Here is a 13,060-nt window from a genome sequence, read left to right as displayed (position 1 = left end):
TTCTGGCAGGAGTAAGATGGTATCTCCAAGTTGTTTTGATTTTCATTTCCCTGATAGCTAAAGATGTTGAGCACTTTCTTAAGTGTCTTTCAGCCTTTTTGATTTCCTCTATTGAGAATTCTTTCTTCAGTTCTGTACCCCATTTTTTAATAGGGTTATTTGGTGTTTTGTGTTCTTTGTGTATTTTGGAGATCAGCCCTTTGTCAGATGTAGGATTGGTGAAAATCTTTTCCCAGTCTGTGGGCTGCCAGTTGGTCTTGTTGCTGTGTCCTTAGGATACAAGGTATATTCTAAGATATTCATATAAAGTCCCTCACAGAAGGAGGAAGGGACAAGACCTCCAGAGCACATGGGAAGTGGGGGGGGGGTGACGACGACGATGACACTGTGAATGGAGAGAGAAGTAGGAGAAAGAGAAGGGGAGGAGAGGAAAGCATGTGCAACTAGGAAGATTGAGTCAGGGTAGGAATAGAAGACAGAAGAGAGACAGAGACAGAGAGAACATAAAAGAGGGAACCATTACTGGTTTGAAGAGAAAACTGAACCTAAAGAAAGGTCTAGAGATCTACAAGACTGCTGCCAACTAACAATTTGAGCAACAATGGAAAGGCTATTATAAATGCCCTTCTCAGATAGTGAGATCAACAACTAACTTATCCACTATCATGGAGCCCTCATCTAGTACCTGTTGGAAACAGGAGCAAACACCTATACCTAAACACTGAGTCGAACTAGAATCCAGATGCAGACAGAGAGGACCAGACCAGGCTGCAGAAACATAGAGACAGCTGACCTGAACAAGGAGGAGCCAATGGGCCCCCAGGCTGATAGCTGGGAATCCAGCATGGGACTGACTCAGGCCCCCCTGAATATAGGTCTCAGCCAGAAGGACTGAGCAGTCTAAGCGACCTCAGACAGTGGAACCAGGCTGTATTTCTGGTACACAAAAGGACGTTGTGGACATATCCCCCATGGAGGGATAACTGCCTTAACCTAGAGACAGGAGAGAAGTCCTAGTCCCTACTTCAAATGACTTGACAGATCTACATGACCCCACCTGGATGGCATTGCCCTACATGTGGAATTGGGGTGGGGGGGTGGGAGGGGAGGGTGGTCAGGGTGCATGTGAGGGGTCTGAGAGGGTAAGAGGAAAGGAGGAAGGGAGGGAGAGGGAACTGGGATCGACATGTAAAATAAAAAATAAATAAATTACCAAAAAAAGAGAGAGAGAGAGAGAGAGAGAGAGAGAGAGAGAGAGAGAGAGAGAGAGAGAGAGAGAGAGAAAAGGATATTCGGTCTCCTGGAGCTGGACTCTGGAGTTATAGGCAAATCTGAATGGTCTAATGTGGGTGTAGGGAGTTGAACTTGATCCTCTGAAGAGCAGCAGACACTCTTCTCCAGCCCTCATTTACTCATTTTTATTCTATATGTTTGAGTGTTTGTATGCATATATGGCGTGTGTACAATGCCCTGTGGAGCATCAGATCCTGTTTGTGAGTTGCCCTGTTGGTGCTGGAAACTAAACTGAGGTCCTCTTTAAAAGCAGCCAGTGCTCTTAACTGCTGAGCCATCTCTCTGGTCTCTTAAAGGATACTTAATTTGGTGGCACATGCCTGTAATTTCAGCTTGTGCTAGATAGTGAGACCCCCGTTCTCAAAAAGCCATTAGATAAATTAAGTGAGGAAATTATTATTTTTTCTTTCTTTTTGGGCATGGTTTGAGACAGGAAATCTCCATATAACCTAGACTGTTCCTGCAAGTCCTCAGAGATCCACTTGTCTCTGCCTCCTGAGTGCTAAGATCAGTGGTGTTTGCTATCATGCCCGTTTTGAAGTACTTTAAAAAATATGCCTAGAAATAGTAGTTGCCTGTACTGAACGAACTGGCTTATCTCAGGGGAAATTATAACCTTGCCTTCTTTAAATCCTGCAGTTTTGCTAAGTAGCTTAGACTTAGAAATCTCTTTACAACCTGAGAGCTTGTTTGTCTGTGTCACAGAGTTGGAATTTTCATGCCTGCTGAATTAATAGGTGACTCTTCCTGCCTTGTATTCAGAGGCTCCAGACTTAAAGCAAGAGGAGCGCCTCCAGGAGCTGGAGAGCTGTTCTGGACTGGGCAGCACATCTGATGATACGGATGTCAGGGAGGTCAGTTCCCGCCCCAGCACACCAGGCCTCAGTGTTGTGTCCGGTATGTCTGTCTTGTTTTAAGGACTAGGAATTTGAAGGCATTCCCTACTCCCTGTTCATAAAAGTGTTACCAAAGAGATGATGGGTTTTATTGTTGTTTTGTGATATGGTGTTAGCTCTTAAACCCAGCACTTGGGGCATGTTAGTCAGATGCTCTATCACTGAGCTGCATCTCCATCCCTAAGTTATGTTTAACAGCTCAGTAGTCTCCAGGGATCAAAGTTAATAATGTGCCTCCATAATCTGTGAGAACTTAATGTGTGGCCTTTACAGTCTTTTGGAACAACTCTTTATATTGATGGTAGCTTCTGCTACAATATTAGGTATAACTAGGTAATTCTGATTATGTTGTAAAAGTAAGACAAGTATATTTGAACAACAGTAATAAATTCACAGTACTTAGCAACTGACATGTATAAAACTGGAATATATAAAGGTTAAGAATTTATCTAAACTTCATTTAATTTTGTGTAATTACTCTGTTCTTCTTACAGTTTGTTTATTACGTATTTTTGCTATATTTTCAAAGGTATAAGTGCTACATCAGAAGATATTCCCAATAAGATTGAAGACCTGAGATCTGAATGCAGCTCTGATTTTGGGGGTAAAGATTCTGTAACTAGTCCAGACATGGATGACATAGCTCATGGTAAGTAGTGGGAGAGAGAATGGCTTTTTAAAATGAACATATCACGGCCTTGCTTGGTGACACTTACCTTATGATACCAGCACTTGGGAGGTAGATGCAGGTTTATCTCTATGAGTTTCAGACTTGCCTCATCTACATAATGAGTTCCAGGTCAGTCAGGGCTACAGAGTGAGAACCTGTCTTAAAATAAAACCAAAGTGGGCCTGGGACGACTCAAAAGTTAAGAGCACTGATTGCTCTTCCAGAGGAGCTAGACTCTTAGCACCCACATAGCAGCTAACAACTCTCTCTAGCTGCAGTTTCAAGTGGTTCCACCGTCCTCTCTGGCCTCCGTTGGCACTGCATGCATACACAGACATAAACACAAAATACACTAAATAATGTCAAAAAATCAATAAAGCAATACAGCGAAGTTCATACACTGTTGGTATTTCATCAATTAGTATAGCTCTCAGGCATAACTTGTCTATGTGTACTTGAGTTCTAAATTTGTAATAAGGAAATAAGTTTTAGTCTGTGTATTTATGTATTTTTATATTTCTTGTTGTGTTCAGATGTACTTAGGGATATCTTTTTGGAAGTAGGGGTTTTATAGCTTAAAATAGTATATTTAGAAGTTACAATTTTTTAAAATCAAGTCACTTGCTGAAAACTATTATACTTTCAAAGTTTATAGTTCTCTAATTACCTCTTCTTTAGATAGTATTACCTATTTTTATAGGTAGGGGAAGGTGAGTCTCTGAGATCCTGAGCCATTATGAAAAATAAGGTTTCAGTCTCACGGTTGTATTCTTCACACTAATCATGATAGCATTTGCATTTCTCTATCAGGTTACTAAACATGGATTTTGTACCCTTCAAATGTAGAGAAAATCCTTACATGCAAATTAAAATGTGGGGTAATCAGAATATTTTTGTTTGTTTGTTTGTTTTTGAGACAGTGTTGCTCTGTGTAGCCCTGGTTGTCCTGGAACACACTCTGTAGACTAGGGTGGCCTTGAATTAAGAGATCTGACTACCTTTGTATCCTAGGCATGTGCCATTACTATCCGGTGGGTAATCAGAATTTGATACTTACTTGTTTTACTTATTTCTGGTATGCTTCTCAAGTTCTAATTAATCAAAAGAAAAGCTGTGGAAGAATACCAGCACCTTCTTCTTTGTGGGAGCATTGTCTTCATCTGGCTTGATCTCATGGTTTGCCTTCTTCTTGTAGGAGCCCACCATCTGACCTCTCCTCCCTCTCAGTCAGAGTCTCTGCTCGCCATGTTCGATCCATTGTCTTCACATGATGGTAAGTTTGTGGAAAGAACCTTTGGACTCTTGTCATAGACAGAAGTGAGACATGTAAAACTTTGGTGGATACCTGTGTTGAGTAGTTACACCTTGTCTGCAAAGCTTCTTTGCTATGTTACAGGGTCCTCTGCTGTTGTAAGGCCGAAGATTCACTATGCCCGGCCCTCACATCCACCCCCAGATCCTCCAATCCTGGAAGGTGCAGTGGGAGGAAATGAGGCCAGGCTGCCTACCTTCGGTTCTCACGTCTTAACTGCAGCTGAAATGGAGGCATTCAGACAGAGGCACTCTTACCCTGAGAGACTGGTTCGCAGTAGGAGCTCTGATATAGTATCTTCTGTGCGGAGGCCCATGAGCGACCCCAGCTGGAACCGCCGTCCGGGGAATGATGAGCTCCCTCCAGCAGCAGCCACCGGTGCTACTTCTTTGGTGGCTGCACCTCACTCATCATCTTCTTCTCCGAGTAAGGACTCTTCAAGAGGAGAGGTATGGGACACTAGCCATGTAGAGTTTTCGTGTTGTGGCCACGTCAGTGTTCTATCTGATGGTTTCCTATGTCTGAAATGAACATGGACTGTGAACTCAAGATTAAGAGACACTGTGGTCATGGATTAAAAATGATCTGTTATGCTGGGCCATGGTGGTGCATTCCTTTAATCCCAGTACCTGGCAGGCAGAAGTAGGTGGATCTCTGAGTTTGAGTCCAGCCTGGTCTGCAGAGTGAGTTCTAGGACAGACAGGGCCACACAGAGAAACCCAGTCTCATAAAAAGAAATATGTCAGTCTAGTAATCCATTGGATGGATACAATACAACTTGCATTTTGTAACAGTTAGATCCTTTCTCCCAGCAGTTTTTTGTCTGGGATACCTAGGAGTGACTCACAGTATTCTTTTGAGATGGCTAAATGAGGTATATAATTTTTAATTTGAGACTCACAAAGTGGGGAAGACAAAAATACTTCTTCCTCATTTAAGAGTAAGTTTCCAACCCGGTTCTTTTCTCCTTTGTTGAGTTAGTATTAAGTTTCCAACAGATAACACATTGTCCTACATGTAATCCCACTCATCATCATTCTGAAATGCTCACCCCAACCTTGCCTCCCCAGTTACCAGCATTACTTCCTTTTCATTTGCTTTGTTGGTTTGTTGTTATTCTAGTTTTTTGAGACAGGATCTCACTATGTAGCCCAGGGTGATCTGGCATTTACTATGTAGATCAGGCTGGTCTTGAACTTGTGATAATTCTTATGCCTTTGCTTTCTGAATGCAAGTGAATCAGTATGCCTGATACATGCATTGTAGCAGCAGGACTTAACAGTGTGCATGTTGCTTGTCATCACGCTTTTTTACACTTTCACTCTGTTGGTTGTTCAGTTTTGTCTTGATCAATTTTTTCCCTTTAATTTTTTGAGTTTATTTTATGTGTATAAGTGTTTGCCCGAATGTCTTCCTTTGTACCATGTACACACAGTATCTGCAGATGCCAGAAAAGGGCATCAGGTCCCTTACTACTGAAATTACAAGTGGTTTTGAGGCACATGTGAGTTTTAGGAATGGAACTTGGCCCTCTAAAAAAGCAATCCATACTCCTAACTGCTGAGTTCCTATGCTGCATTCTCTGTTAATCCTGGAGATAGCTTCTTTTCTCTAAGGGTATTTAGGTCTTTTTGATCAAAACTAGTTCTTAGAAATGGAGGTAGGTCAGAGCTCATTCTGTGGCCTGTTGTTACTTTTAGAGCCTCTGAATGGATAGCCTAGGGAATATTTGTGTATCTGTAGGTATGTGTACAGCTACCTCTGTATTCACTTTATTTCTGCTTTGCTTGGCATAGAGAGAACAATGAATGGACACTGAGGATTTATTTTGAGTCTAGAAAAAAACAGTTTATTCTGTTTCACTACCTCTCCCATAATTTAACTCCTTAATGGTGAGAAACCTGCTTTTGTTACTCATCATGTATATAAACATATAGATAAACATTTCGACCTCACTTCTAACTTTCCTGCCACATAGACCCTGATCTCCCTGATTGGAGAAATTTCATATTGGTAAGTATTTTTAGTACTAATTTTATCTTCTCCAGTCCCATGAAGTCTCTGAAGAAATATTTCCTTCTAAGTAGAAAAAGACAGTTAAGCAGTCAGAGTAAGAGTGGACTGGTGGGCAGAGAAAAGGCGCCTGCTCCAACAGCCAAGAATGTATTTTTAGGGGCTGGAGAGATGGCTCAGTGGTTAAGATCACTAGCTGCTCTTTAAGAGGTCCTGAGTTCAGTTCCCAGCAACCACAAGGTGGCTCACAACCAAGAGATCTGGTGCCCTCTGCTGGCTTGCAGGCATACATAGAGTTAGAATGTTGTATACATAGTAAATAAATAAATGAATCTTTAAAAAAAAAAAAAAAAAAAAGTATTTTTAGTCCCTATTCTGTAAATGAAAAAGTGGAAGTGAAGAAATTTTCTGAGGTCAAATAGGCTAGAATTGCTGGCCTTGCCCTTCAATGTCAACAGAGTTGATGATGACTGTAACCCGTGATCAGAGGCTGGGCTGGTGTAGGTTTGACAGGCAACTGTGCCACATGTAAGCTGTGTGCACCTTGAGGAAAACCACCTCATTTAGCTTCATGTCCCTCATCTAGAAAAAGGACTTATGACATGGCATGGTGCATACCTTCAGCACTCAAAGGCAGAGACAGGAGGATCTCTGTGAGTTCAAGGACAGCCAGGGAGTGAGATGCAGCAAAAGGGGGAGAAAGGACCAGTAGCTCATGCCTACAATTCTAGTAATTAGGAGATTGAGAGAGGAGAATTAGTGAGGAAGAGGGCATCCTGGGCTACAATTGAGACTCTGTCTCCAAATAATAACTAACAAAGAAAGATCCCTAATAACAGAAGCCTTAGGCAGCTGAGAGGATTGAGAGATCTGTTCTCATGCTGGCTTCTGACACAACACATTCCTATTGCTGTACCACACCATCTCTGCCCCATTAGAATTCACTGCACTGCCTTTACGTAGGGTTTCCTATTGCTTCTTGCTGTTGTGCTAAGGGCTTACCTAGAGCATATACCTTCTAAACACTTGTTTCTCCCACTGATCTCTCCCTAGGAGGGAGTGTAACACTTCCTTTACATGTGATACCGAATTCTGTTAGGCCTTTGGTTTTGTAGCAGTATGGAGACAGTGCCTACCCTCACACACACCAGCCTCACCTGAAGGGTATCCTTTCACATTTCAGAGGGTGTTTGGCAGGTGTTAGTAGCTTTCTGTGCTGGGAATGTCTCTTAGTGGCAGGGTGCTCTGTGCTCCATTCCTAGCACTATTCTCCTCTCCCACTAACACCCCAAAAAGAACAGTCTTATTTTTAAGGCAAATAGGACAGGTGTCCAGATTTATTGGAATCCTTTTCATAGCAACTTATCCTGCTGCTCAGCTCACAGTAAACCATCAGACTTTCTTTGCAGGCCGAAGAGCGCAAGGACAGCGATGATGAACGATCAGACAGGAGCAGGCCTTGGTGGAGGAAGCGCTTCGTGTCAGCTATGCCTAAAGGTAATTTCATAAAACTTTAGAGCCTCAAGTCTCACCACACCTCTGATGTTCCTGGGCCTGTTTGTAGCTGTGTGGAAGTGTAGAAATGCTTTCATTGAGAAAAAGTGCTCTGGCAGAGCTTTAAAATGTCCATTCTTTGTGGGAAATGACAGTGGTATGTCCTAAATGGAAATCATGCCAGTCACTGTCGTTAAACATGGAGGACTCTCAGCATGCTATTGTTACTGTTAATTTTATCTTGAATAGACACTTTGATGTTCCTGGAACAAATCTAAGCTTTTCATGTCAATGTGCATTGAAAATGTGCAACGCCCTACAGATGTAGCTGGTATCTATTTTGGAAAGTAGTTGTGTACATTTATTTTTAGTGAATAGCCTAGTGTTGATTGAGTTGGTCAAAATTTCTCTTCCTGGAAGGGATTACTCTTCCATAAGCCTTTTCCCAGGCTGTGTGCTTAGGAGCTGAGATCTGCTTCTACCTGTGCTCAAGCCCACTTAATGGGGAGGAGTGAGTGAGGCAGGAACTCTGAACGTGTTCTTTGGCAAGGTTAGAGGCAATGATTTTGATTCATGCTCAGTGGATCCTCATTAAATCATTCTTTCTATGTCAAATGACTCCACAGTAGACTCTGAAAGCTTTTTAAGGAAGCTTTGATGCAATTTTAAGAATGATTATCAGTTGACGCTTAGGATTTCTTAGCTTTTAAACTTTCAACGTCCTTGCACTTAGAAATGTTGGCACACCAGTTAACTTCCAAGGAGTGCAGTATGTTGTATGTCACACTACTGACTTTATTTAATTTCCAGCTCCTATACCATTTAGAAAGAAAGAAAAACAAGAAAAAGACAAAGATGATCTGGGGCCTGACAGATTCTCAACACTCACAGGTTTGTAGACCCATGGGCTTCCTGGCTCCTTCATTCCCAGAGCACATATTTCATAACACTTTTTCTTGGATGCCATGAACGTTGCCTTTTTAGAAGAGTGTGTGTGTGTGTACGGTGGGGAGTATGTTCTTCATGGCTCTGTGGTTCTCCTTAGGGGCCACAGTGGTCTTGGTGTGCTCTTCCTACAGACCACCACTACCATCACCATCCTCATTACCATGACCTATTTCCGACAAGGCCTGCCTGACAGCTCACCACCCAGGGAACGATGCCTCAGCACTGTAGGAGCGTGTGCGCTGCCTCTAGTGCTCTGCATGCCATACCTCTGGATAGTTTTCTCTAACACTGATTATAGGATGCTACATTTATTTTCATCTATAGTTTGATCTAATTTATTCAGGATCACAATGAGATGCAGTTTTATCTCATTGTCTTATTTTTTCATAATTAAAGTATTTGTTCAAGCAGTATTACAAATACCAACCATTGTAGTAAAAGTTAAAGATGTCACTAATTTTTTTTTTTTTTACAGCTTGAATGATTATAATTGCTGTCTAACCCATGGCAGAGCTTTAGGGATCTTCCTTATCTGACACCTGCACTGCATTCTGCACCTTCTTTGGTACCTCACAAGTGTGAGAGCTATAATAAATGACCAACATTGAATTTGATAGATATACATTGGTTCTTAGATGCTGTAGAGTATGTAGAGGGCAGTTTACTTCTCACTTTTTTTCTTATCTTAATTTTAAGGTGTGCTATTTTCACATCTATCCTTCTAAATTATAATGAAGCTTGTTAATTTAAAAATGTAATAGGTCAGCCGGCCATTGGTGGTGCACACCTTTAATTCCAGCACTTGGAAGGCAGAGGCAGGTGGTCTGTGAGATTGAGGCCAGCCTGGTCTACAGAGTGAGTTCCAGGATAATCAGGGCTACAAAGAAAAACCATGTCTTGAAAAACAAAACAAAACAAAAAAAAAGCGGAATATGTCTTTAAGAACATGGTCTCAAAAGTGACCATCACAATACATTCAGCGTCCATTTTGATCTGTGTTCTAATATGTAGTTGTGCATATTATGTGTACCCATATTTCAGTTTATATAGCCCTGCTTTATTTGATTCAGTAACTTTCCTATAATAAAGGGTATGAACAACAGACAGGTAGACAGGCCGCAGTCCCCTGTTGAGAGCAGCCCAGTCTATCCTGTTCAGTCAGCAAATATTTGTTGGTCATCTGAGTCTTGCCAGACGCTGTACTAGGTACTGTGGGTGTTCGGTGAAATCACATATGGAAGAGTTGTATTTTCCTGTGTCCTAGTTCCTGCTGTTAGAAGTATACCAACGTCACTGAGTATGCTGGCCAGCTTGGTCTACATAGTGAGTTCCAGACCAGCTAGAGGAGTCTGAGCCTTAAAAAAGAATAGGATAGAGAGGAAGGAGTACTGCAATGTATGCAAGCTGAATTATATTGTTTAATTAAGGACTTTGAAGAAATTGTATGCTGTTAGGTCTTTGGGCAATATTTTTTTCCTTGATGAGATTAGAAGCTGAGTGGTTTTTGCTTCTTCCTTTTCATAAAATAGTTTTCTTTGGGTCTGATTGAAGAAGCTTAGCTTTCTTATTGGAGAAATTCTCCCCAATCCTAACTAATGTTCACTTGGAAATTACAGTAAAATCAGTTTGAAGTGTTATAAAGAGATGTTCCTTATGAGCTTGGCCATAATCCTGTCACTCTTATAACTGATATACGGTCTATCCCAGGCTTCCTCAGTATTTGTGCATGGTGGCTTTCTGTGACTGTATCAGACCTGTGTGACTTTGTATTTGTCTTTAACCATGTTCCAGACACTTCCCAGTTTCTACTGGGTACAGTTGGTTTTTAAATCATTTTTACTGGCTGTGAAATTATTTGATTCTATTACACTATAGTGTAGTAACTATTCTTTTCCTATTGAAGTATTTAGGTTGTTTCCTACTATTTTTCTCTGAAAATACATTTGTGCATATAGTTGTGGTTATGTTATATAACAATGCTGGGGACTGAACCCAGGCTTATAGCTACAAGTCAGGCAGGCTCCTGCTAACTGTACCCCGCCCTGCATAGCAGCTTATTAAAGGAAGAGGCAATAAGCAACATATTAGTTTAATTGAATGAGTTTATCCAATTTATATCTGTCCCTTCTCACAGTCCTTGTGAGCTCTCAAAATATAGCCAGTGGAGCTGGAGAGATAGATGCTTAGCAGTTTGGAGCACTGGCTGCCCTTGTAGAGAATGGGTTCAGTTCCCATCACCCACATGCTGGCTCATAGCCAGTTGTAACTGCATTTCCAAGGGCTTTGAAACCTTCCGGCCCCAGGTGTGCATGTAGTTAGTGCATGTGCGTACATAAGGCAAAACACTCAAAATGTTAAATAATAAGAGTATTTGTAGAGCATTCACCAAAAATATTACTCCTTAAAAGGGTTCTGCAATGGTTGCATTTATATTTTGAAAAAGTTCACTTCACAAGAGATTCTGAATCTCTTGTTGTGACCACATTGTTATAGTAGACAATATTAAATGACTTTGGCAGTCAGGTATGCTCACAATGATAATCCCAGCACTCACAAGGCTAAGGCATGAAAATTGCTACAAGTTCAAGGTCAGTGTAGGCTACAGAGTGAGACCTGTCCTCCCCAAAGAAAAACTACAAAACACAACCTTGTGAATCATCTGTATGGCTTGAGGTGTTTTATAGAAACAGGAACAGTAGATACTTGTTTTGTGGAGATTAAAGGCCCCATGAGCATGCTGCTCAGTCTCCAGGCTGCATGCTTGCTCTTCTGTGACATGTGATGACAATACGTCTCTGCAACTGTCCACACGAGTGCTTAGCACAGTTCACTGCCATGTGGTACACATGCCATACGTATTAGCTACTTTTGCAACACATACCTACATACATGAATAGTGATTTTAATGTGATTTATCAAAACTTTTACAAATGGAATTCTGTCTGGGCAGTGGTGGCACACACCTTTAATCACAGCACTCAGGAGGCAGTGCATACTCACTCTGAGTTCGAGACCAGCCTGGTCTAATGAGCAAGTTCCAGGAGAGGCTCCAAAGCTACAGAGAAACTCTATCTTGAGGTTAAAAAAGAAAAAAAAACAAAAACAAAAACAAAACCAACAAACAAACAAACAAAAAACCATCACCAACAACAACAAAAGAAAAGACCCACAAATGGAATTCTACCAGAATGTAGACAGCTTGGTTACCTATTGGCCTAGCTCAGTCTCAGGTGTGTGTCACTATAGAACTTTATTTTGTATCGAAGATCCATACTAGTTGATTAATGACTACTATTTGAGACTGTAGGTTAGGTAACTTGTGTGTGTGGTGCTGGGTATCAAACTCAGGGCCTTGTAAATGCTGAGCAAGTCTCAACCACTGAGCTGTGTCCCTAGCTTGGTGTTTTGAGACAGTCTCACTATAGCTTAGGCTGGCTTTGAGTTCACAGTTCTCTTCTACTTCCCAAGTGTCAGAGTTACATGCATGTACCACAGCAGCATGCTAGCTCAGCAGTTTTGATGCCTGATTTGGTTGTCAGGATGATGGTCCCATCAGTGAGACAAGCTACCATTTGTGCAGCCCAGGCCATCCTAGCCCTGGGATTCCACAGAAGTGCTGTGTCCAGGACATATGGAATGTCATAGAAGCTTTCAGATGTGATGGAAAGAGGGATTCAAACAGAAAGAACATAGAAAGCCATCAAACTTAAAAAAGGATTTAGATCTAAACTTGAATAATTATTTTTCTCCTTTAGTGTGGAGATATCTGATTAAGTTTGAATATAAAAATTTATTGTTAGGGCTAGTGTGGTGGTACATGCCTCAAGTTTCAGCACTCAGCAGGCTTAGATAGGAGAACCACAAACTTAAGGCTAGGCCTTGGGCTACATAGTGAGTTAAAGGTCAGCCTGGGTTATACAGCAAGGCTTTTTCTCTTCTGTTTGTTCCCCAATCCTAAAAAATGAAACCATTGGTAGAAGTTATGTTCACATGAATTTACAGTTACTGTGACTTGAGCAAGCTCTTTAGAATCCTTTCTGCACCGAACTTTCACATAGCCATGCAGAGTTACAGTAGTCCTGAGGTAGAGTGACTCTTCCTGTTTTTCTGCTCTTAGACCTAGTGGCGGGATACAGTAGGCAGCTGCATGATGCCTCGTAACACTGAGATACGTGCCCTTTTTTAGTCTGACCTTCTAATCTGCCTTTGGGATTCTGCTACTGGTGTCATACTAACAGTAGGGTTGATATAAACCCAGAGAAATAATTCTCTTTCTTTTCCCCTGCAGACGAGCCCAGCCCTAGGCTCAGTGCACAGGCTCAGGTTGCTGAAGATATCCTGGACAAATACCGCAATGCCATTAAACGGACCAGCCCCAGTGAAGGTGCAATGGCAAATGATGACAGTGCAGGTGATAATCATGATAGACCTAAC

The 13,060-nt window shown here is 41.6% G+C and overlaps 1 protein-coding gene across 7 annotated transcripts in view; it reads left to right on the top strand.

Annotated features, from left to right (window-relative positions):
• The window catches only part of Gapvd1 (GTPase activating protein and VPS9 domains 1), a 73,947-nt gene that overhangs the window by 45,549 nt on the left and 15,338 nt on the right, over positions 1–13,060 (top strand). For 4 of the 7 annotated variants that reach the window (XM_051185267.1, XM_051185263.1, XM_051185262.1 and 1 more), the window contains 7 exons: positions 2,056–2,190; positions 2,719–2,838; positions 4,055–4,132; positions 4,256–4,620; positions 7,594–7,681; positions 8,489–8,569; positions 12,915–13,037. In XM_051185267.1, the coding sequence (XP_051041224.1) occupies positions 2,056–2,190; positions 2,719–2,838; positions 4,055–4,132; positions 4,256–4,620; positions 7,594–7,681; positions 8,489–8,569; positions 12,915–13,037 (990 nt within the window). The remainder of the gene's footprint in view (positions 1–2,055; positions 2,191–2,718; positions 2,839–4,054; positions 4,133–4,255; positions 4,621–7,593; positions 7,682–8,488; positions 8,570–12,914; positions 13,038–13,060) is intronic. The other 3 variants (XM_051185269.1, XM_051185268.1, XM_051185264.1) reach the window with 1 other exon arrangement.

The sequence above is a fragment of the Phodopus roborovskii genome, unplaced genomic scaffold (assembly GCF_943737965.1).
Source record: "Phodopus roborovskii unplaced genomic scaffold, PHOROB, whole genome shotgun sequence".
Taxonomy (NCBI): domain Eukaryota; kingdom Metazoa; phylum Chordata; class Mammalia; order Rodentia; family Cricetidae; genus Phodopus; species Phodopus roborovskii.
The sequence above is the reverse complement of the archived record's forward strand: the minus strand, read 5'-3'. Positions and strand labels throughout refer to the sequence as shown.